Here is a 25,695-nt window from a genome sequence, read left to right on the forward strand (position 1 = left end):
CAGCTCAGAGGCTTGCAATATTGCAGCAATGAATTCCTCTCCAAAGATCCCATCAGTGTGGGGTAACAAGGACTAACTCTGTAGGAAGGAGGCAGTAGGTCATTCTGGTTCTTGCCTGTGAATAATGGCATTGAAAGCGGTACCTGCTGTTGTGTCCCTGCCTGACTGTTAACACAGGTACCATTGGCCTTTCTTCTTTAATTAGGGCCACGGCCCCTGTGAGTTTATGTCTGAAAATTCCCGAACTTGTGTAACAACCCTGTGCGATCTTGGAGATTCAGCAGATTCCGGCCTTGGGTCACCGCCTGAGGATATCAGGGAGGTGCACTTAGCTGAGGGTCCTTATGTTGTTGTTGTAGTGTCCCTCCCTCTGAGCCAGGAGGCCCAGGTTCAAGCCCCACATGTTCCAGAGGGGTGTAATAACGGGTTGATGAGAAAATGTTGAGAGGAGCAGGGTTCTTGATATCCACTCAAGAGGGCAGAGGGGATATGTTTCATTGTTATAACATCTGACAGCACAGTGCTCCCTCAGCACTGCACTGAGAGTGTTGTGAGAGTCTGTTCTGAGGACACATTAATGCTCTTTCTTTCTCCACAGATGCTGCCAGACCTGCGTTTCTCCAGCTCTTGCTGTTTGAAGCCACGAGCTTCTGGTGTATAGTCTCACGGTAGTGCCACTGAGCCCACACCTGCCCCTTCCATCTCTTGACAACCAAGGCAAATCATCTGCCCGCCTATGTTTGCATGCGCTCCTGTGAGCTTGCTGTGTGCAAATTGATTGCTCCCTCCTCCCCCACCGCAGGGAGGATGCTTGTAAGTTAGGCCGCAGGCTGTGAAGCACTTGGGACCAGTTTGAGGTCATGAACAACACCACAATAAAACACTCGTACTTTAATCGCAAGCTCAGGCAAAAGGCCAGGGGAATGAGGCACAGGAGAAGGGAGGAAGTATTTGCAAAGCAAAAATGAAATTCCCACTCTGAATGATGTGAAATCTATCCATGCTGCTTCCAATCAAAATGTTGTGTGCTGTTTAGCACCTGCTCAAGTACAGCAATTCGTATTCTGTCACTTTCCAGCAATCGCACTGTGGCATTTCGCTCTCTGTGCCCTGTCTGCTCAGCACCATTTATTTATCATTTTCTGTTTTAAGAGAAAGAATTTGGAGTCATTCTTTGGCTCAGTGAAGAATTGGACATTGTTCAAATTCACAGTTTCTGAAGTTGACTCCAAGATATCAGTCATCATCTTATGTATCTCCAGCCCATTTTATGTGCAAGTTTTATAGCCCTGGGTTTGTGCTTGAGCTGGTGCTTCTCCCAGAGTTGCTACGTGACAGCTTTCATGCTTCACTGTTGCATCTGGTTATCCCATACTTGTTCTGCTTGCATACTTGTGCATCGCCAAATCCTTCACAGCCAAGTCATTGTAAAATAACACAGCAACAAGGCGGTTTGTCAGGATGATGGGGGGAGGATCTTGTCTATCAGGGGCATCCATATGCACTCTGCTGTGTGTTTTCTTTTAAGTTAATCATGGGATGTGAGTGTCCCTGACAAGACCAGCAAGGGAATGATCACAAGGGAAGGTGATGGGGTGAGCTGCTTTCTTCAAGTCCTACAGTCTGTGTTTCGTAGGTACACCGACAGGACCGCAAGGATGTGGGCTTCGGGTTTTGACCCAGCAGTCAGGAAGGAAAGACCAGTCCCCTCGTAAGTCGAGCAGTACGGTGGCTCAGTGGTTAGCACTGCTGCCTCACAGCGCCAGGGCCTCTGGTTCGAATACAGAATTGGGCAACTGTCTGTGTGGAGATTGCACATGCTGCCCGTGCCTGTGTGGGTTTCCTCCCAGAAGCTCCAGTTTCCTCCTACAGTCCAGAGATGTGTGGGTGAGGTGGACTGGCCATAGGAAATTCCCCATAGTGTCCAGGGATGTGCATTGGCCTTGGGAAAGGCAGGGGTAAGGTAGGGTGCTGGGTCTGGATGGGATGCTCTTTATAGGGGTGGTGTGAATGTGATAGGAATATCCACACAATAGGAATTCTATGAACTCGGGATGGTGTGTGTTTTGGAGGTGTTGGTGTTTCCCCTGCAGTTGCTTCTGTTATCCCACAGGATGCAAAGCAAACAGCAAAAGATGGCAGATGCTGCAAATCTGAAATAAAATCAGCAAGTCAAATGGGACTAGAGTAGGTTAGGATATCTGGTTAGCATGGATGAGTTGGACCAAAGGGTCTGTTTCTGTGCTATACATCTCTATGATTGTTGAGTGCTGGAGAAACTCAGAAGGTCTGCAGAGAGTGGGAAGCAGAGTAAATCCTCCAAATTGAACATCCTTCAGAGGAAGAAGACTCTTTGAAGAAGTGTCACTGGATTTGAACCATGAACCCTGTTTCTCTCTCTCTCTGCGCGGGTGTTGTCAGACCTGCTGGGTTTCTCCAGCACTTCCTATTTTAATAGGTGGTGGTGGAGTTGGATTTGGAAGGTGCTGTGAGTATAGGGGATGCTTGCTGTTTCTTCTGGCATTGTGATCTGAATGGGGGAGACAAAGTGAGAATTGTCCCCTCGAAGTTGTGATGAGCACAGCGCTGACATTTTGATTTGTGTTGGGAAGTAGGACGGGATTTCTTCCAGGACTATTGGCTAGTCTGTCAGTGTTTGGTATTGGGATAGCAGAGGGAACGTGGGGAAGCTGAAACCTCTGAAGGTCAGTCAGAAAGATGGAGAGAACGTGTTTCCACTTGGAGGGCTGTTATTCATTTCAGATAGTCATGGTTAAATCCAACCTGATCTTCTTTAGATAGTTTGGCATCTCATTGCTAAGCTGTGGTGCTGCGTTCTCTTTGTATCTGTCTGTATGCCTGTGCTGGGCTTTGGAGCTCTGGGTTAGTGTTTTTCTTTTTCACAGTTGCTCATGGTCTGGCTGATCTAGGACAACTTGGTCTGGAAACATCAGTGGCTGTGACCCTGCCAGTTTCAGTGTGGAAAATGTGAAGCCATCATATTTTCTGTCAATGCAAAATGAGCACCAAGCCAAGTACAACAGCATTGTGTTTTCTGAAATATGAAAGCATTTTCATGCATTACTGGCTATTTCTCACCTTTCCAAAACTCTTGTCCCCCATGGCCCAATGAGCACCAATCCTTGTTCACCTGTCGCTGTGTTTTTAAATTTGTCTTGGTCTCATCCCTCATTATCTCTGTCCTTTCTCGCACGTGCCTCTGTTGCATCAGTCCTGCCTATTGAATATACCTACTTTCAGCTGGTGTTGTGAAATCCCATCCTTCTTTGTACACCCCATTTTGCTGCTTTAACACACATCTTCAACCCTCCTTTGGCCAAAGCCATCTGACTGAATATCACCAAATGTGGCTTCACACCAAGGTTACTTTCACAGTGCTCCTCAGGAGTGCCTCCAACTACTTCATTATGTTGAAGACGTGGGAAAATGTAAGTTGTTGTTGAAATAATGTCCTGGGCCCCACCAAGCGCGCACACACACACACACACACACACACACAAAGATGCCTACACATGTATGCACGTGATCCATACATGGACACTGTAATATGCAAACACATGCATATATACACACCACACACAGACACATACACATGGGTATACATGTGTGCACATGTGCCCATGCACATAAAATCACATTTGGAACACAGTTCCTTTGACTTCTCTTTTTAAAAATAGAAGTGTTAAGGTCTGAGCTATCTCCATCATGTCCTGTGGGGGTGCCTGATCTGGTCCATGATGAGAGATTGACAGACGCCTGAGCTGCTATCTCATTGGCTCTGATCCCTCTCACCCCGTCATTGTTTGCCGGTGTGACCCACAGCGTGACTGCAAACAGCTCGTGAAACTTGAAAGGATTCAGAAAAAATTGACAAGGATGTTGCCAGGATTGGAGGGTTTGAGCTGTAGGGAGACACTGAACAGGCTGGGGCTGTTTTCCCTGGAGCGTCAGAGGCTGAGGGGTGACTCTATTGAGGTTTATAAAATCATGGGGGGCATGGATAGGATAATTACCAAGGTCTTTTTCCCAGTTTAGGGGAGTCCAAAACTAGAGGGGCATAGGTTTCAGGTGAAAGGGGAAAACTTTAAACGGTGCACTGTTTTCACACAGAGGGTGGTGTGTGTATGTGGGATGAGCTGCCTGAGGAAGTGGTGGAGGCTGGTACAGTTACAACATTTAAAAAGCATCTGGATGAGTATATGTATAGTTGAAAAGTGCAGTGCTGGAAAAGCACAGCAGGTCAGGCAGCATCCAAGGAACAAGAGAATCGACGTTTTGGGCATGTGCCCTTCATCAGGAATCAGAAACTTTCCTGATGAAGGGCTTATGCCTGAAACATCAATCCCCCTGCTCCTCAGATGCTGCCTGACCTGCTGTGCTTCTGCAGCACCACACTTTTCAACTCTGATCGCCAGCATCTTTACTTTCTCCTGGGTATGTGAATCGAAAGGGAGATGGGCCAAATGCTGGCGAATGGGACCCCGTTCATGGTGAACGGTGTGGAGGAGTTGGAGCTCAGGGTGTTTCGGTGCTGTACATCTCCATGACTCTGTGAACAGGTCTGAGCAATGAAGGCAAGTGTGCTCAGTGCCTCATTAACCACCCTGTCTTCCTGGGACATACACCTGCATGAATCCCTGAGGTCTCTCTGCTCTCCAGAGCCCCCACCATTCCTCAGGGACTGGTTCAGAGCTACAGCATCCTTGGTACCTTTGCTTTTATTCCAGTGAAAGAGTCACTCTGGGGTGGATGGATTCTCTGATCAAACCAGAGTTGAAAATGGAGTTGTGGATTTTATTTTTGACTTGTGTGTGTTCTCAAAGTGAGATGCAACTCAGCTCCCCTTCGCCTCCCAACAAAGCAGACAAAGGGGACGTTTTGTTTCTGGGGCAGGAGTTTGTGTGTGTGTGTGTGTTTTTTGGGGGGGAGGGGTCTCCTCGCTATTGGTTGGCCGCTGTTTCTGATCATCTCCTGACACACCAATGGGCAAGCGGCTGAAAGTGACAGGGGAGATGGGGAAGGGGGAGGGCACGGGCAAATTGCACAGTTGGGACTGAGGCGTGTGGGCAGTATCCTCATTGAGAGTGGGGACTGTTTGGGGGGAAACTGATTGCTCGCCTGTCCTGCATCCCACAGCTCGCTCGGATTTTCTTCTGGGTAAGTGCCTGAACAGTTTAGTGGGCGCCTGACTTGCTAATCTTTCTTTCCTCCAGCCCAGCCCAGTTGAGTTGCTGCCTCTAATTGCCAGCCAACTTTTGCAGAAGAATTAAGCTGAAAGCTGTATGGGACTGTCTGGTTCTTTGTGTGTGTGTGTGTGTGAGAGAGAGAGAGAGTGTGAGTTTGTCAGAGGAGGGGAACATTGGAATTTCCATGGCTGTTCACTGTGTCAGACAGCTCCTAGTTCAATTTTCCGTTTATCCCAGGATGGGGGAGAGGGTCAGGGAAGGAGTTCGGGTGGGTAGGAGGGAGAGGGAAAACAGCACAGCTCCTCCAGTTGCGAGTGATTTATAATGAGCTCCTCCGTTTCTTTGTGCGGGCGGGTGGGTTTAACCAGAGCCCCCAGTTCTGATGTGAAGGCTGCAAGTAGACATTGCAGCCCAACAGAGGGAGGGAGGGCAGTGTGAAAGCTGAACTGAGCGCTGGAGACCCCCCACTATGGTCTGAGTGGGGGAGAGAGAGATCGACCACCCGTGGGGCAGCCCACAGCCGTGGGGCCGAATGGCCTGCTCTCTCTCTCTCTCTCTCAGCCCAGAGTAGGAGAGGTGTTGCTGGGGAAGACGTTGAGGCTGCTGTACCCAAAGCTGGGGACTTGGGGCAGAGATCCTGTTCCCTTGCCCAGCAAACGACACCCCCTCCCCTCCCCCCCCCCCCCGCGTCTTGTCTTCACTGACCCCTGCCAGGTTTGTCCCTGTCCACACCCACCCCCCCCTGTCAGCCCTGAGAAGGGACCCTCACCCAGACCATGGGGGAAAGGGATCAACTGCCCCTTGTTCCCCCACCAGTGGTGTTTGTGGGATCTTCCTGTGTGCAGCCACACCCCTCCCCCTTAAAGGAATGATTCCTGTGGATGGGATTGTCACAGTGCTTGAGGATGTGGCGAACTGGCAGGAAGAGATTTTGAGATCTCAAGTGTCTGAGTGTCCTTGGAGTGAGAGCGCAGTGTCTCCAGCCAGTTCCTCATGTATAGCTGTCCAAGTGGCAGCTCTGCAAAAGGCTGAGACAGTTCAGAAACTGCAATCCTCCCTTACCTTCCCTCTCCCACCTCCGTGTCCTCTTTCTCGCTGCATTTGTCCTGAAGCAGCCACTGAATATGTCCACACTGGGAACAAAGTGGGGGGAGCTTTCCCAGATTCTGTCTCACAATCCCTGCCTTAGAAATGTGCTGTTCTCACAGTATTGTCCTAGTGTGGCATTACCCCTTTGTGTGTGTGTGTGTGTGTGTGTGTGTGTGTGTCTCTCTCTCTGTATCTGTCTGTTCCTGTACATCAGGGCACTTTGTGAGCTGTGATAGTCTCGGCTATCCCCACAGTTAGAATCACAGAAAATGTGTGAAGCCTGCATCACCATTCAGTATGATTGTGGCTGATCATACAGTTTCAGGATCTCACTCCTGCTGTCTCTCTATGCCACAGACAGTTTGCTAACATGCATTGAAAGCTGAGCTCATTGGATTCTTGATCAGACAGGGAAACAAGGGTGAGGGTAAAAGGATGTGAGGTCAGCTGTGATCCTGTTGAATAGCTCGAGAGATTGAACGGCCGAATCCTCTTCGTAGTTTGTATGGTCTCATTTCTGTTTGATCAGGATGAGCAGTTGTGACAAAATTTAACAGTACCTGGATAATCTTTGATTTGCTTTAGCCTTGTCACATGTACCAGGGTACAGTGAAAAGTTTTGTTTGGTGTGTGATACGGGTAGATCATCCAGAGTGCCTGAGGGTAATGGAGCAGAGCAAGGAATGCTGTGTTACAGCTGCATTGTAGGTGCACACAGAACGAGGTCAACATTAAATTTAAAATTGGAGAGGTCCGTTCAGAAGACAAATAACAGCAGAAGCTGTTCTGGAAACTTTGGTACATGTGTTTAAGCTTTTGTATGTTCTGCCTGTGGAGGAGTTTGGAAGACATCATACCTGGGGATGATGCTGATGCTGGCTGCCTTCCCGAGACAGTGAGAAGTGTGGTGGGAGTCAGTGGATTGTGATGTTTGGAAGGGAGTTTGGATTCTAAAGTCAAGGTAACTAGGGTTTTGGTTTTCAGTACTGAGAAGGTCTGACCTTGATTTTGGAAAAGGCGGTCAGAAAATCTGATAGAACAGTGACCTAAAGACATCCTTTCCAAGAAATCACAAGACCTGAGCTCCGTGATTCAGTGTGCTGCCTGCACATTTGATCATTGCTGATTATTAGCTGTTTGAGTTTTTCTGAGGCACAGAAAAAGCAAATGGCCATGGCCCACAGGCCAGTCAAGTTCAGAGGAAAAGATTCATTTCAACAGAAAGGCGATTTCTTATTGATGGAAATCCTCAGGCTAGCAGAGCTGGAAGCTTATAGTGTGGAAACAGGCCCTTCGGCCCAACAAGTCCACACCAACCCTCATTCCCCTACGTTTACCCCCTCACCTAACACTACAGGCATGGCCACTTCACCTAGCGTGCACATCTTTGTGACTGTGGGAGGAAACCGGAGCAAACCCTGGGAGGATGTGCAAACTCTACACAGATAGTTGCCCGAGGCGGGAATTGAACCCGGGTCTCTGCCGGTGTGAGGCAGCAGTGCTAACCACTGTGCCACCCCCAAATCTTCAGCTGTTTAGCTTCCAAGTATCTGAAGTCAGTGTAGAGAGAGGGTATGAGCTTGTCTGTCTGTCTCTCCTGGAATAGGGACAGCAATGAAGAGGATCCCATTCGGTCAATGTGCTGGGAGTCACTGAAGAAAATCTATGCAAGTGCAGATGGGAACATTACTGAACAACCTCGATTATCCAAATGGGTCGGGTGGGGAATATTTGGTTAGGATCAGGTCATTGAACCAAACAAAGGAAGATCTTGTATCGGATAATCCGAAATTCGGATAGTTGATGCTCAGATAACTGAGGTTCTGTACTGGGGTTGAGTCACTCTCCAGTGTATAGCGAGAAAAAGGGTTGATTATTTCAATATTTTTCACTTTCTTCTGAGAACCAGCCTGGTTGGTGATGTCGCAAACACCCGTTCCATGGCTAACAAGCCATAGAGTGGGAGTGGGACATGGTGTTCCTGATCATGAGGCAGGGCTACAGCTTACTGTGCCACCAGACTTCTGAATGTGGGGTCAGAAACAGCTGATAGTCACTGATACCTTAAGGGAGACATTCAGGTGAAATGGCCTTTCCCAGAAGAGTGTGAAAAATGTGCTCACACAGCGAGTGAACAGGATCAGTGCACTGAAGGGCAAGCTGGATTAACGTGAAGCTGAAAGGACCAGGAGGTAATGTTGATGGGGAGAGAATACAGGAGTTTCACATGGACCATCAAGATCTGTTGGAGGAAGTGGCCTGTTTCTCTGCTCTGTTTTCTATGTGTTAGCTATCGCTTGGACAAAGGAGACAGTGACATGTCCAAGATGCAGGTTTGTAGGAGGGTGTAAGGGACAGGTCGCCACCGTCTCTCCCTCTGTGCCTTAACAGCACTGGGTAGCCTGTACATGCCTGAGTAGCGGTGGATTATCACTGAGAGCCTGTCCCAAGACATCGAAGTACATTATGAGGCTGTGGGATTTAGAATACATCGCACAGACTGAATGCTGACACACCTGAGAGAGTTATTCTCTCATCGGACCTGAGCCTCTGGCTGGGCCCAGCATTTATTACCCTGTCCCTACATGCCTCTTGGGAAGGTGGGGGGGTGAGCTGCCTTCTTGACCCGCAGTCCTGTGCTGTAGGTAGACCCACAATGTCCTTAGAGAGGGAATTCCAGGACCTTGATCCAGCAGCAGTGAAGGAACGGTGAGAGGTTTCCAAGTCAGGATGGTGAGGGGTTCAGAGGGGGTGGTGTTCCCATGTATATGCTGCTCTTGCCCTTGTACTTCGAGATGGAAGTGGTTGTGGGTTTGGAAGGTGCTGTCTGAGTATCTTTAGTGAATTGCTGCAGATGGTACACACTGCTGCTACTGAGGGTTGGGAGTGGATGTTTGTGGATGTGGTGTCAATCAAGTGGGGGCTGCTTTGTCCCAGGATGGTGTCGAGCTTCTTGAGTGTTGTTGGAGCTTCCCCCATCCAGGCAAGTGGGGAGTATTCCATCACACTCCTAACTTGTGCCTTGTAGATGGTGGACAGGCTTCAGGGAGTCAGGAGGGGAGTTATTCACCACAGTATTCCCAGCCTCTGAGCTGCCCAAGTAGATGGTGGAGAGGAGGTTTTAGGGATATATATACACACTCACACACACACATTACAGAGTGGGAGTATAGGTTGAGCAATTTTAAGTTGTTTTAAGGTAAGAAAGGTGTATGTTTTTTTTTGAAGCTTGGTGACTTGATTGGTTTGGGATTGTTCTCTGTGATGACATCTCTGAAACATGTGGATTTGTGTACCTCTGCTTACCCGATAAATCATCCATTTAATATCAATCGCTTCTCTTGGAGGTAATAGCCCACTAAGCTGGTCCCTTTGGAGAAATGTCTGACTCTGCAAGTGGTTGTGGACACCAAAAATGAAATGGCAGAGAAGCTTCAAAACTTGCAAGGTGTGCAGACAGAGAACCATGCAAGGAGTTTCAATTCTGTTGTAGTGGTCTGCAGAGATGAGAGTGGTACTCTCTCCAGGGTATGGGACAGCCCACACAGATGTAGGAGAGCATCTCTTTACATAGGTATACCGGGCCTGATCTCGACATCACATCTAACTGCACATTCAGCAATACAACTGCTGGCTTCTCCATGAAAGCCTGGGAAAGAATTAGTTTAATTCCAGAGAGAAGTTCAGTCAGTGCTCTCTGGATAGGGCATAGGACTATTGTGTATTGTGGATGAATGTAAAATTCCTCCTGGCTCCTACAATGGACGTCCTGCACACATGTACATATGCGGATTGAAATGTGTCTTTCACAATGTGGTTCAGTATGTGGTCACACATACCCTCCTCCAGGTTCTTGGTGAGAAGTTAAGTCCAGAAACACGAGCACACGATCTGAACTACTGTCATCAGCAGTGGTGCTAAGGGAGTGCTGAACTGTCAGCGGTGCAGTCTTTTGTGAGATGGCACACAAAAGCCTTGTCTGGTGGGTGTCAAAGATCTGGTGCCACTCTGGTCAAGGAGAGGAAGGTAGATGTGGCTGGCTTTGTTACCCAGTCTTTATCCCACAACAGACCTCACGAAGACACATTGCTGTCTGTGAAAGAGTGCAGTGGCCCAGTTGGAATGGAATAGAATGTGTTGTCGCCTGTGACTTTTACATGAAAAATAGTGACCAGTTTTGTAAGTGCACGACCCCCCCCCCCCCCCCCCCCAACCCCGAGGCACCTACATTAATGATAGAATACATATGATCGTGCTGTCACTTTTAAAAGGTTACTTTGTCCTTGGCTTTTTTTGAAGAGATGTTGCAAAGGCAGAGATGCCACGGGGTCTGGTCTAACAATGGAAAGGGAGTGGCTCGTTCTCCCCGTTCAGCTTTCTCTGAGCTGAAGCAGTTACTCGTGATTCCAGGAGAATCTGAAGTCTTTGTTCCTCCTGCCTGTAAGAATCTGGGTTTGAATTTACCTTTTTTGTCAAGGGGTATGTTTATAGACCAAAAAACCCAGCAGATGCTGGAATCCAAAGGAGACAGGCAGGAGGCTGGAAGAACACAGCAAGATGCAAAATGTACCAGTACTCCAATCCCCTTCACCTCCATCCAGGGCCCCAGACAGTCCATCCAGGTGAGACCGAGGTTCACCTGCCTCTCCTCCAACCGAGTTTACTGCATCAGCTGCTCCCAATGCAGCCTTTTCTACATCGGGGAGACTGAACATAAACTTGGGTAACGGTTCATCAAATATCTGAGCCAGGCCCACAGGGACTGACCAGTCCTCCCAGTCACCGGCCATTTTAATTCCCCTTCCCACTCCCTTTCCGACATGACAATCCTTGGCCTCCTCCATTGCCACAACGAACCAAACTGCAAATGGGAGGAACAACACCTCATCTTCCGCCTGGGCAGCCTACAGCCCGAAGGACACAACAATGAGCTCTCCAATTTCAAATGACCCCCCCTCTCTCTCTCCCCACCCTCCTCCCTGCCTCCAACCGGCTTCATTCCTCCCATTGACCAACCAGGTCATACCCTCTGCCTGTCTTCGCCTGTCCCCTCTTCACCACCCTGCTCTCACCACCTCCTTTATCTGCAGCTCCCCCAACAACCAGCCCCCGTCCTGAAGAAGGGTTACACCAGAAACGTTGACTTCTCCACCTCCAGGTGTTGCCTGGCTTGCTGTGTTCTTCCAGCCTCCTGTGTGTCCGTAAATAGGTGTGTTTGTGTCTTGTTACTATATTGGAGCAGTTACTGTATGGGGTCAGTTCAGTTTTCCATTAATTAAGTTATTCTAAATTCAGCTTTATTTTGTTCATGTTTCAAGCGAAGTGTGTAAATAAAGGCTGTTTTGCTTAAAGCCGAGTGGTTTGACCAGCTGTATCGCTCCTGGACTATCCACTTCACACCTACCTTTACAATAAGAAAAAGTTAGGGTCTGGGCTACCTTCTGAAAATATTGAGGTGATCTGGCCTGATCTCAAACAGATGAAAAAGTAAAATTTCAGACCAAGTTCCTGACAGTTGAGGTCACAGCTCCTGGGTTCTGGGAAAGGTGGTTAAGGAACGCCACCTGAAGATGAGACCAGCACGCCGGGCGGCTGGAATGCTAGACTGGAAGCTTCCGCCAAAGAAGACCACCATTCCAGGTGACACCACGACTCCGGGATGAAGTTGCCTGCCAGGCTGCTGGAACATGCAGATGAAGAAGACGTGGAGGAGCTCCACATGGGGATGAGACCACCACCTCTCCACCTTCAGATGCCTGGGCCCAGCCTGGGAGTCTGGGATAGGTGTGGGAGTCATCCTGGGATCCTGCTGCTAGCTTACTGCACTGGGCTGTAGCTGTGTCCAGCCTGCCCCTCCCTCACTGCTCCCCAGACTCAAAAGAAAGGAAATACCATCAAGAGCTAAAGAAAACAAGTGCTTGTGATGTGGTCAGACTGGTGCTGAGTCCTCCGTTAGAAGAAACAGAGGATTCGAGTCCACACTGTGGGTATGCTTACCTTTCCAATGAACTTGGTTCGAACTTTGGAGTTTACCACAAGACCATCCACAGAATCACTTTCCTCCAGAACCTGTTGTCATGTGATCTCCATAACACCACTGATGTCACCTGACCGTCCACGCCTTTGGAGAATTAGTCTTTGCCTTTCTTTCCAAGTCTCTGAGTCTGCACATCAGCTGAAGAATGCCGGGTGTACTGTAGATCACTGTGGGATATTTACCCTGTCTGCTGAGGGGAGGAGACGTGAGCTTTGTTGGAACACATCCTACTGTGAGCGACGTCCTGTACCAGGTCTAACAGAGACCACACTTTCAGGAGGAGTTCATTGGTGACGTTTAAGGGGCCCACTTTGAACTTTGCGATGTCGTTGCTGTCTCTCTTGTGATCTGGTGTAGGATGTGCCCAACAATAAGATATGGTCCAGTGTAGTTTGTGTGTGCTGTCCCCAGGGTGACTGCTGTAGATGTTGCCTGTGAGCTGAACGATGCTAACGTTGGGATTGTGAAAGTTGCTTTGGGATGTCCTGAAAAGGCAGGTCTCCTTCCTGAAGCCCCTGGGACCTGATCAATGGAATGGTGTCACTGAGTCAGAGAGGTCAACAGCCAAGAAAATGGCCCTTCGGCCCATCAATTATACACCAGAGAAAAACATCAGCCGAACAAGTCGAATCCATTTTCCAGCTCTTGGCCCACAGCTTGCCAGTCCGGGCATGGCAAGTGATCATCTCAGTCTTTCTACAAGGTCGAGAGGGTTTCCACCTTGAGCACCCTGACAGGCAGAGAGTTCCAGATCCCAGTTCCTGCCAAGTAAAACACCACCTCCAGGTGAATGTGAGGGAGGCTGTACTTCTCAATCTCCTCCTCAGGCTCCAGTCTTCCGTGCAACCGCTGGGACTGTGTCGCCAGAAAGACAAGATCGTTTCTCACCAGCAAGCAAGGTTTGGGCCTGCTCTCTCCCTGTCTGTCCACTCTCTCACTCCTCCCATTTGTCTTCTCTCTCTCTCTTCAGAGTTCTTTGACTGTGGTGGGGAGCAGTAATCCAAACTGAGTCTCAGGATGCTGTGTATTGGGATGTTTCTGTGCAGGAAATAAGTTCTCGATTGCTCATTGATCAAGGTCTGCCTCAGGAACGTGGGACTTCAGTTTTGAAACGTTGCTGTGTCCGTTTCAATGAAACTGCCTCCAAACCTCTCCTTCAACCTGAGGGGGAACTGTTTCAGTCAAATCAATGCAGCCTGTTCCTGGTCCAAAAACCACTGGGAGCATTTCCATCACCTGAGACTGAGCCACCTCCTCCTCCACCCTTCCTCTCCTCCACTCTCCCCTCCTCATTCCCTCTCCCTTCTTCCCCTCCTCTGTCCCCTCTCCATCATCCCTCTCCCACCTCTCCCACGATGTTTCTGTTTTGGAGCCTGCAGCCCGGGACAGCTGATTGTGTGCCTCTCACATTGACATGGGCAGTGGGGGGAGCTGGTGGGGGGGCGCAGTTATATTGAGTTTGCTGTCCATCTTGACATGGTGTGGACCCCCTGTTGGGATACTGGCTGGGTCGGACGGAAATGCTAAGTGTTCTGCGTTGAGCGTGTGTCTCTCTGGTGTGAAGATGTTGCAAATGGATGGCACGGGGTACCTTGAACATTTTCTTGCCAATGTCAGACAAACCCAGAGTGAGAGAGGCATCCTTTCTGTTTAAACTGAGGGCTCACAGCTGCTGGGCTCAGTCCAGTGACAATCCCAGATGTGAAATCTCTTCAGCAGAACATGTCTGCATTAGCAACACGCCAGTGGGTTCTGCTTTCTGCCCATTTTCTCACCTTGGTTTGTGCTTCCTCTTTCTGCAGGAGACCAACAGCATTCTGAAACTCCGGGATCAAAGAACACAGCCAAGATTTCCTCAGTGGTTTGCCCAAGTGACGGAGGATGAGGAGCATCCTTTGTGCTGTCCGTCACTGTTTGGCCCTGGTGTTTCTCTACTGCACCTTGGAGCTCCACTGTTTGGCCGAGGTCAAAGGGCAGCAGGTTCCCAGGATTCAGCTCCGATTGGCTGGGAGGAGGAAGAAGGCCAACGAGGGGCGGGTTGAGGTCTACTATGACGGCGAGTGGGGCACTGTGTGCGATGACGATTTCTCCATATCCACGGCCACTGTCATCTGTAAGGAACTGGGCTTTTTCCACGCAGAGAACTGGGTCCCCAAAGCCAAGTATGGCAGAGGCAAAGGTAATTGGATCTTAGGGAGGCCACATCACGGGGCATTTAGATGCAGACCCAGGTCTTTGTTCTTGGCCAGTTCCAGAACCAAAGGGTCACATTCTGAGGGAACGGGGTAGGCTTTAGGAAAGGGTGCAGAAAAGATTTACAAGGATGTTGCCAGCGATTAGAAGGTTTGAGCTCGAGGGTGATGCCGAAAAGGCTGGGGCTGTTCTCCCTGGAGCGTCGGAGGCTGAGGGGTGACCTTACAGAAGATTACAAAATTATGAGGGGCATGGATAGGGTGAATAGACCAAGTCTTTTCCCTGGAGTGGAAGAGTCAGAACTAGAGGGGCATAGGTTTAAGGTGAGAGGGGAAAGATATAAAAGAGACCTAAGGGGTGACTTTTTCACGCAGAGGGTGGTACGTGTATGGAATGAGCTGCCAGAGGAAGTGGTGGAGGCTGGTACAATTGCAACATTTAAGAGGCATCTGGATGGGTATATGAATAGGAAGGGTTTGGAGGGATATAGGCCGGGTACTGGCAGGTGGAACTAGATTAATGTAGGATATCTGTTCAGCAGCGACGAGTTGGACTGAATGGTCTGTTTCCCTGGTGGATGATTCTCAGAGTTGGATATTGCACATGGAGCTAAAGGGCTTGAAGGAAATGGTTTGGGAGGAACAGGAACGGTATGCTGATTTGGATGATCAGCTGTGAAGGGCTGAATGACCGATTCCTGTTCCTCCTATTTCCCATGTTTCCTGGGTATCATGACGTTGTTCATTTTTGCAGGAAGATTTGGGGCTCCCTCACAAGGGGCAAAAAAAACCCAAAACCCAGGCTTTTCCTGGGGCAAGGCTGCGGAGCAGGAGCTGAGAAAACGGAGAGGCCATTCGTCTTCTCTAACCTGCTGCACCATTCATTGAGGACAGGGCTGAACCCACAGCATGGGCAGTGTTCCCCATATACAGTACCCACTGCTGAGCTCCATCGGTTCCTACCTCCTCTCCATCCCAGCCTCTGCTGGACCCCGGTAATCCAGCAGATGCTGTCTGGTGGGAGGTGGAGGTTTCCAAAGGTTCACAACTCTCACCGTCACCACCCTTAACCATCAACCCCTTCGACTGGCCCCAAGGACGGAAGTACATGGTGTTGGTAAACCCCCTACACCTTCCCGGGGTGCCTTCGCAGATTCCCTGCGAACATACCCTAGGGCTCTCAAGCCCGTTGTAAGCTATTTGCCAACACCTCTCTGCAAGAAGAACACAACTTTGTAAAAAGCAGTGAGTCCAGCTGGAAGACACTAGCTAGATGGCCTGCCAAGGAGCTGAATGTACTCACAGTGATGATTTCACCCTGTGTTACATTGCCTCTGTTGTCCTGGGTTGACTGGATCTGGAAGAGACAACACTGAGTGCTGGAGAAACTTGGCAGGTCTGTGCAGCGTCTGTGGGCGGAGGAACTGAGCGAACTTTTCCAGCGCATCGTCGCTCCATCCCACTGGATGGAATTTCTGAGCTCAGATTGTTAGATGTGAAGCTGTGCTGTCAGAACTGGAAGCACCAGCTCAGCTTTACTTCAGCAGGCAAGCTGCAGGCTTCAGATCAGTTATTTCTGGATTTGATGCGGTCCATCAGTGAATAGGTCTGCACATGCGTCATGGTGCAAGGGGAAGACTGACCACTTCCTAGGCCCACAGGAGTTCGCCTTGTAGCCCGTAGTGTGGTAGGAGAGTGTGGGACCTGACCTCTGTGTGCTGCAGAGTAACTGGGTTGACGTTGTTTTCCAATGCAGGTAGGATCTGGATCGATAATGTCCGATGCACTGGCAGCGAGAAGACTCTGGCAGCTTGTGATTTCAATGGCTGGGGCATCACCAATTGCAAACACACAGAAGATGTTGGAGTAGTGTGCAGTGAGCAGAGAGTACCTGGCTTCAAGTTCTTCAACACTCTCCTCAACGATATTGAGGTGAGTGCAGTCTTGCCCACCCTCACTGGGGGACACGATGGCTTGGTGATGAACATCTGTGCAGCACACACAATGTCCATTCATTTACTGGTGTGAAAGCTGGGTCGAATAGCTCCCAGATTGCCAAGAGGTCCATCTCCACACTCAACCCATTCGAGGTGGGTGGGTTGGGGGTGTGGTTACCTGGGAGCATTGCAAAGGTGCAGCATCAGACCAGCCAATCAGTGAGGCCTCTGTGGCCCCAACATTGTTTGTCTTCTTCCAGCTCCAAGGCTGCAAGAAGCCAGTGACTGCCAGGTTTTGGTTTGCGAAGCCAGTCAATATTCACCATGGCAGATGGTGGAGTCGATACATGGAGGTGATGGCCTGGTGGAATTGTCCCTGGGCTATTAATCCAGGGAGCCAGGGAATGATCTGGGAACAGCAGATGGTGTAATTTGAATTCTGATGGTGCAATCTGGAATTAAGAGTCTCACGATGACCATGAATCCATTGTAGATTGTCAGGGATGGAAACTGCAATCCTTACCTGGTCTGGCCTACCTGTGACTCCAGACCCACAGCCAACATGGTTGAGTCTAAACTGCCCTCTGGACAATTATGGCTGGGGGATAAATGCTCGCTCATCCAACGACACACACATCCCATGAATGAATAAAACCAAAGTGTGGATTTGAAAGTTGGCCAAACGATGACCATTGTCAATTGTTAGCTCAACGTTCCAGGGTTTGGAGGTAACAGACATCATAGGGGGTGGGGGATTGTAAGAGAGGTGGGGTTGTTATATTATTGATTGAGATGATCAAGACTGCAGTAATGAGGGAGGATGTCTCAGAAGGATCTTCAGATGCAGCCGTCTAGGTAGAGCTTAGAAATTTTTAAAAAAAGGGATGATCACTTTCCTGGGATTATACTTCAAGCCTTGCAGCAGTCAGAGGGAGATAGGAGGGCAAATCACAGCCAAGTGTTAGGGCTATAACAGTGGGGGATTTCAACTTTGTTAACACTAACTAGGATCGCCTGAGTGTGAAAGGATTCGATGGGGTGAACATTTTCAAATGCATCCAGGAGTGTTTTTTATGAGCGTACAGAGGTAGTTCTACTCGACATGGGCAGTGCACACCTAATCCTAGGGAATGAAGCTGAAATGTAGTCGAAATGTCAATGAGCAAGGATTTCAGGGACAATGATCATAACTGTAAGTTTCAACGTAACTGTGGAAAGGGATAAGGATAGTGCAGAAGTTATGAGTCTGAGTTGGGAGGATGCCAATTGCGTTATCATGAGACAGAACCTGGCCACCCTAGGCTGGGAGCAGCTGCTTGCAAGAGGAAAGTGGGAGTCTTTCAAAAGCATTATCGTGAGAATTCGGGATCAGTGTGTTCCTGTCAGAGGGAAAGGCAAGGGCTGCAAGCTCAGGGATCCCAGGATGTCAAGGAAGTGAAGGAAGCACGTGTCAGCATGTTAAAGACTGGGGAGGCCGTGAAAAATACCGAGAGTGGAGGAGGTTGTTCCAAAAGGAAACTAGGAGGAGCAAAGAGGGGCAACAGAGAAATATTCATTTGTAGCCTCAGCCACATCCTCTGGCTCTAAGCCTAGGCTGCCCCTTGGTTTTCTAATAGGTCCCTGGCAATCCTCTTGCTCTGAATTTACTGATAGGATTAAGGAAAACCCCAAGGCATTTTAACAGCCTAGACTTGGAGCCAGAGGATGTGGCTGAGGCTATAAATGAATCTTTCCCTCTGTAAATACAGAGAAATATATTGTAGCTGGGGATTTCAGTTCTGATTGTGAGGTTCGAGAACATGTTCAGGTTAATGAGGAGGAGGTGATGGATGTTTTAGTGGCCTTTAAGGTGTACGTATGCCCAGGGCCTGATCAGATGTATCCCAGGTAGCTATGAGAGGCTGGGTTTGTTTTATCTGTATCATAGGAGCATGAGGAGTTATCTGATTGAGGTACACAATATTATCAGAGGCATAGGCAGAGTAGATCAAAAGAATCCTTATCCCCCATGACAGACGTGCCTAAAACCACAGGGGATGCGTTTATGATGAGGAGTAAGTACTTTAGAGAGGATTCGAGGACCACGTTTTCTTCACCCAGAGAATGGTGGAAATCTCGAACGTGCTGCCTGAGAGAGTGAGGGAGGCAGAGACTCTCACAGCATTGAAGCAGCAGCTGGACAAACATTCAAAATGGCAAGGCACAACAGGCAATGGACCAAGGGCAGGGAAATGGGACGAGTGTAGTTTGGTGTTTGTAGGTCAGCATGGACATTGTGGGCCGAAGGGCCTGTTTCCACGCTGCATGACTCGAATATTGAAAGGAAAGACACTGAGTTTAACTCCGAGGCAATAGTTATTGCTCAGGGAGGGAAACCATTGTGAAAGAGTGACTGTTTTCTTTTTGTTGAGAGGACGGTTTGAGATTGAGATGTTGCAGAAGGTAAACAGCTGTGATGGAAATACCACATGATCACGGAAACCAGGCAGCGCTGGTGTTCATCCTTCCTACTTCACTGTCATCACACTCTACATCCCCCCACACCCCCTATGTATATCCTTCTGTCCCTTTCTTCCTTCCTGCATTCGCTGGAATGCATTGAGACCTTTGGTCTTCACGATGCTGGATGGGGGCAGGTTCCATGTGCGTGCCTTCCTCAGGGGAATGTTGTTCCTGCTCAAGTCTCGACTCGCATTTGTTAGTGCCCACCCTTCTGTAAGACAGTGGCTGAGGCTGGGGACCTTTCGTGCTGTGAACCATGTCCTGTACATCTTTGCATATTAGCTGCTCTGATATTCCACGCTTGCCCATGGGTGTGTGGACAGGTGCACTTCCAGCTCTGGAAGTGGGTGTGAATCCTCAGGTCTATGGATGAATGTAGTACACTAGCTCATTTGACACATAACCGCAGTGAGTTACATATCTGTTGAGTCACATATCATCAAATTTATTAACAACACTGACTATATTTACAAGATACAGTGGGTGGCACGGTGGCACAGTAGTTAAGCACTGCGGTCTCACAGCGCCAGAGATCCGGATTCAATTCCCGCCTCAGGTGACTGTGTGGAGTTTGCACGTTCTCTCCGTGTCTGCGTGGGTTTCCTCCGGGTGCTCCGGTTTCCTCCCACAATCAAAAAACAATGTGCAAGTTAGGTGAATTGGCCACGCTAAATTGCCCGTAGTGTTAGGTGAAGGGGAATGGGTCTGGGTGGGTTGCGCTTCGGCGGGCCGGTGTGGACTTGTTGGGCCGAAGGGCCTGTTTCCACACTGTAAGTAATCTAATTTGAAAACCAGCCCCCTCATACCCATCATTTGGAACCAGTACGTACATTATACGGAAACAGCTGATCTACTCAGTACACTGCACTGACCCCATTCTGAAGGACAGTGCCTGAAAACCAGGCAGCTACCTTGGATAACGGAACATTCCAGCTTGTAATGTTAGTGCCTGATCTGGAATCTGTACCCACCCAGTGCTGAAAGAATCAGCCTATCAGAGGGGAGCAGGTTTTGGATTTCCAGGAGTGACGCATCCTGATGGCAGTCTGTGATGACCTGGATCTCGTGTGAAGATGATTCCTCAGTGTTCTGGATTTCACCCCCTTCTCTAACAGGATATACAGCCACGTTCTCTTGTTGCATTCCTTTGCCATGGTAAACAAGCCTCCTTGTCAGGCCATCCATCAGGATCAAGGATGCCTTGCTTTCCCTGACCACCACTGACTAGTCCGGTGTTGGATCCAGCCCACATGTGGTGTCTCGAGGGAGAGTGTGGGGAGTGGGGTGGGGGGAGGTGTGGGTTGGATGCTCACTGTACCTGCTGCTGACCCAGTTGGAGACACTCTGTGGATGCTCCTTCTCCAATTTGGTCATGACTGGGCAGGAGCTTCCCATCACCCCCACCGTTGGAAGGTTACATTTCTTCAGGGAGGCTTTGAGCAGACCCTTAAAGCCCACCTTGTGACTGTTCACCATGACCAAGCTTGAAGGAGATAGAGAGAGATCTCCAAAGGTAGTGATTAGATTAGATTCCCTACGGTGTGAAAACAGGTCCTTCAGCCCAACAAGTCCACACCGACCCTCTGAAGAGCAACCCACCCAAACCCATTTGCCCACCCTATAATTACCCCTTACTACTGCACCTAACATGACGGACAATTTAGCATGGCCAATTTACCTAACCTGCACATCTTTGGACTGTGGGAGGAAACTGGAGCACCCGGAGGAAACCCACGCAGACACGGGGAGAACGTGCAAACTCCACACAGTCAGTCGCCTGAGGCGGGAAATGAACCCGGGTCTCTGGCGCTGTGAGTCAGCAGAGAGGGAGGAAATTCCAGGATTTTGACCTAGTGACAGTGAAGAAATATATTTCCAATCAGAACGGTGAGTGGCTTGGAGATGAACTCGCTGGCGATGGTGTTCCCATGTATCTGCTGCCCTTTTCCTTCTTGATGATACTTGTCATGGACTTGGAAGGTGTTATCCGAGGAACCTTCTGTACGTAGATCTGATTTCCCTGTATGCCAAGTGTCTGTTGTGGCAAATCTTTAGACCAACACTGTGCATGGTTACTTTATTCATAGAGGAGGTCAGGAGACTACATGAGAGTCAGCACTTTGTACTGAGGCCCAGGGAATGGGCCAGCAATAATGCAGGGAGGTTCTGTCCAGCTGTTTGTCCATGAGAGGCAGTCCATGTTTATTGATGTCTTTGAAGTTTTGTTAACGTGCCTGAACTCAGCCTTTGGGTTCCTTTGACCAATTACTTGAGAAACCGACGGTGTTGCAATCCAAAATGCTCCTGATCCTTTCACTCTGCCCATGACTGGGTAGCTGGGAATGTGGGGCTGCCTGTCCTTCTCCCAGTGAAGTGGTGGGAAGAGTGAATTTCCCCAGCCCAGCTGAATAGTTTTCTGTCTGGTGTGGACACACAGGGCTACGCAATTCAGGCAGTTGGAGTTCAGCTTCCGATCATCAAACAGTCCAGTGAGAACGGTGGGGTGTTTTAGCTTGAGGAGCTGAATGAACTCCCCCCTGTCTCATTTGCAAGCAGCAATCTGGATTTGTGCAGCTGCACTTCCCAGTTATTGCACTAGCTTCACTATCTGGTCAGCTTGCCAGTTTTCCACCACTGTAACAGACAGAGTGATTGACCACAAGTCATTGTTATCTGAGCAAACTCTGAGTACCGAGTTACAGCTGGGGGAGTTGTTTCCAACCTCTGGTTCCAACGCCATTCACTGGCTGTTTTCCTTGAGATGCCATTCCTGTAATGATTCCCACGCACAAAAATGTTACGGGCCAACCGCAGCCAGAAATGCATTCCTTCCAAATTGTCTGGTTGCTGGAAGAATCTGCTGTTATGTGCACTCCCTTTTGTCCTGCTCTAAAACAGCATGATCAATGAGGCATTGAGACCATTACCATTGAACATAATGGCCCCATTCCGTGCTCAGAAGCAAAGGGGCAGCGTTTGCGACCAACGAAAACAGAAATTGCTGGAAAAGCTCGGCTGGTCTGGCAGCATCTGTGGCATGAAAAGCAGAGTTAACATTGTGGGTCCAGTGACCCTTCCTCAGGACTGATGGTAACGAGGAAGAAGTTGGTTTTTCTACAGAAGATCGGGTCAGGGGAAGGGGGTAAGGAGTAAATGACAGGTGGGGATAGAGCCCAAAGAGCGAGAGGAGAGCAGTTGGACAGAGAAAGGAGTGGATAAAAATCATCCGAGGAAGGTGAATAGCTACTAATGGTGGCTACAATGGGTTGTGTGTAGTAGCTGACCATGTGATAACAAGGCCTGGTGTGTGGGGTTTAAGATAAGGACATGGGAGAAAGTGCTTCAAGCCCTAAAATAGCTGAACTCCGTATTGAGTCCAGAAGGTTGTAGAGTTCCCAAACAGAAACCAAGGTGCTGTTTTTTCAGCTTGTGCTAAGATGTTTGTGACTAACCTTGATGGAAACAACCCACATAGAATTTACGATCCCTGAATTCCCTGATAACCTTTTGGAACTGGTGTTAGGTCAAGGGAATCTCAGGCTTGTAGCTGAGCAATGTAAGCAGCCAATCGGATTAGGGTAACCTCACAGACAGCACACCTAGAAGCCAAAAACAATGGTTCTGAAATAGTTTGAAATAGTTTCATTTGACTGAAATAATTTGTTGGGAAGTACAGAGGAGGGTTACAGCAGAAAAACTTGAAAAATGTTTTGAGTTATTTGATGGGAAAGTTTGACATTGCTCCAAGTTAACATCACTCTCTCCAGCCAGTGAGACTGCTCAGAAACATGTACCTTCTTGTTAAAAAACTCAATCACACCTCATTTGATCAGTTCTTTAGTTTACCTCTCACCTTGCATTTGTTTAACTCCATTTACTCTTTGATAATCATTATGTCTCTCTCTGTCTCTCTCTGTCTCTATACATGCAATTAACCAAAGGTCACAGATACCTCCTGGACTCAAAAGCAGCTGTCTCCAACATTTCCAGCGATCCACCATTGCTTGGTATTGACACAGTTGCACGTGGTCAGGAGGATGGAGGGTCTGCACAAACAGATCTGGCCTGTTCTCTTTCTTCCCTGTGCTTGTCTGTCTTTCACACTGAGTCAGCTCCTGGTTGGGTTCCATCCTCAGAATACACTCCTCCATTAGGACGTCTCTCCCTCACCTCTCGTCGCTATCCAAATCCAGGTGTGACCGTGTTGGCATTTTCTCCTCTTCACATCCTCGAGTCCAACTGGGACTTGAATTTCTGTGGGAGCCGAGAAGCTCTCCAGATGGGCAGGGGACGGTCTCTCAGACTGGAGGCTGGGATAGATGCCAGCAGTCTGATTTGGGGTGTGGATGAGCGGTGACCCACTCAGCAGCAGATTGTTGGTTTGTTTGTGCTGTACCCTGTGACAGTTCTTGGAACAGGACATTATGATGAGGGCAGTGACCCATACACTCGGTCAGATCGGGCCTGTCTGTGACAGAAGGAAGCCACCCACAAGCCCAGCCCGAGTGTGAACAGCCCTGAGGCTACAGTTCAAACAGCGATGGTCCCTCTCATCAGATCCCAGTCAGCACTCAGCACAGAAAAGACTGCTTCTTCATGGAGAACGACGTCAACGCCAGATGGACATGAGGGATGGATGTGTGCAGATGTCATGAGGAATGGTGACAGAGAACCCTGGAGAAGGGACTTCTGTTAGCTCCAAGGACAGTCGCATCTCAGCATCTGTGTTCTGCACTTAGACCCAGCAGAGCCTGTTGTAGTTGGCTGCATTGAGTGGGCACAGGGAAGGAGAAATCCCCAGCTCCCCCTGATTTCCCTTTCAACCTTTCACATTCTCCTCGTGTTTGTGGGAAGAGACTTTGACTGGCAAGGTCACTGTTCAATGCCCGTCCCGAGTTGCCCCTTGAGAAGGTGGGGGTGAGCTGCCTCCTTGAACCGCTGCAGTCCATGTGCTGTGGGCTGACCCACAATGCCCTGAGGGAGGGAATTCCAGGATTCTGACCCAGGGACAGTGAAGGAACGGCGATGTATTTCCAAGTCAGGATGGTGAGGGGCTCGGTGTGGAATTTCCAGGGGGTGATGGGGCACGTGCCCAGTCATCGTTGGCTGGCCTTGGGTCAGTGCCCCGCTCACGAGTCAAGCTTGGCATCAGCTCGGAAATCACTTGAAAAGCAGCATCCTTCCTGTCTCTGAGAGGAAGCCGGCCCCTGAATGTGTGGGCGCTGAGTGGAAAAGGAATCTCCAGCTGTCAGATATCTCACAGAAATGGAGACATGTCGAAGATGGGAGCAGGAGTAGGCCATTTGGCCCTTCCAGCCTGCTCTGCTGGCAAATAAGATCATTCAATCCCACCTCATCCCTCGATCCTTTTTAGCCTCAAGAGCTCCATGTTCCTCCTCCTTAAAAAGTGCATTGTTTTGGCCTCCCCCACCTCTCTGTGGTTGTGAATTACACAGCCTCACTGCTGTCCTTGGGTGGAGACATTTCTCTCCATCTCCATCTGAAATGGTTTTCCCCCTTATCCCTGACTCCTACTTCGGGATTCCCTTCACTGTTGGGATCTCCCCTCCTGTCCAGTTCTGTTTCAGAGTGTGCTGGAAACACTGGGCCAGTGACCTGCCTCTGACCCTTGGGAGGCCTGGGAATGACTGGGAGAGTGTGTTTAAGGCAAGAGAGACAGCAATCCCCCCTGATGCAGGCATGTGTCCCCCTTGGGTGTGACTGCCCACCCTGGTGCACTCCCTGCAGTGGGAAGCCCTCTCCCACAAGGAAGAGCCGGGTGCTGAGTTTAACCTCAGGCTAACAAGCTGGGATTTTTCCCAGCGACCCCAGCCAGTTCGGGAATCGAACCCGTGAGGTTGGTGTATCCCAAACTAACCACCCGGTCAGCTGGCAGACCTGTGGTGTACTGAAAGAGCACTCAGTCTGTGCTGGAAACTGCTGTGGGTGGGGGGGGAATGTTTGTGTAAACGTGTTCCTGTGAAGTGCTTGGAATGTTCAGAATGACATTTGAGTTAGCTGCTGGAACATTTCAAGGTATTCCTCACAGCACTGCACGTGGTTTCTCAGGGTCAGAGGTCACCGTGTTGAGATGCATTTTTCTGAGCATTGATCATGGAGAAAATGGGCTTTTTCTCTCCCCCCCTTCTCCCAAAAACATCGCACGCATGTAATCTCTTGGAGACTTTCCAGTGAGCATCTGTTTTCCATTGTACAAGGACTCCTGGCTGGATCAGGCTCCCAGACAAGTTTCCTTCATAGATTCACAGCGATGATGAACTGGCAAATAGTTCACTTAAACCACAGTCAAATCCTGCTGTTTTGCTGGGAGCGTTATGTTCCTGCAAAGCTTGACAAACAGCGAATATATATTTTAAGACGGTTGTCAAGTGAAAAGTTTTGATGATGCCTAATCACTGATTAAAAAACTAGGTGGGATCCCAACTGGGAGCTGATGGTTTAATATGACAGGAAACATTTAACACCAGCGATGGCAGGATGCTAGGAAGCGAAGAGGAACAGAGGGATGTTATGGGGAGTGTGTGTGTGTGTGCGCGCACACAGTTCCCATTGAAACACAACTAGCTCTGGGGCAGAGGGGGAAATTAATTGGGGAAATCAAGGAGCTTAACAAATGACTTGTCTCAACATTCAGCTAAGTGTCCAATCATCAAATATTTAGATAGATCCCCGAGTTGTTTACTTGGGAAAGAATAAAGACAAGCAGAGAT

The 25,695-nt window shown here is 49.2% G+C and overlaps 1 protein-coding gene across 1 annotated transcript in view; it reads left to right on the plus strand.

Moving 5' to 3' along the window:
• The first annotated feature begins 5,059 nt into the window (after positions 1 to 5,059).
• The window catches only part of LOC132837034 (lysyl oxidase homolog 2-like), a 57,485-nt gene continuing 36,849 nt past the window's right edge, over positions 5,060 to 25,695 (plus strand). The window contains exons 1-3 of the mRNA XM_060856687.1: positions 5,060 to 5,178; positions 14,136 to 14,512; positions 16,282 to 16,457. Of these exons, the coding sequence (XP_060712670.1) occupies positions 14,215 to 14,512; positions 16,282 to 16,457 (474 nt within the window). The 5' untranslated portion in view covers positions 5,060 to 5,178; positions 14,136 to 14,214. The remainder of the gene's footprint in view (positions 5,179 to 14,135; positions 14,513 to 16,281; positions 16,458 to 25,695) is intronic.

This window comes from Hemiscyllium ocellatum, chromosome 48, assembly GCF_020745735.1.
Source record: "Hemiscyllium ocellatum isolate sHemOce1 chromosome 48, sHemOce1.pat.X.cur, whole genome shotgun sequence".
NCBI lineage: Eukaryota > Metazoa > Chordata > Chondrichthyes > Orectolobiformes > Hemiscylliidae > Hemiscyllium > Hemiscyllium ocellatum.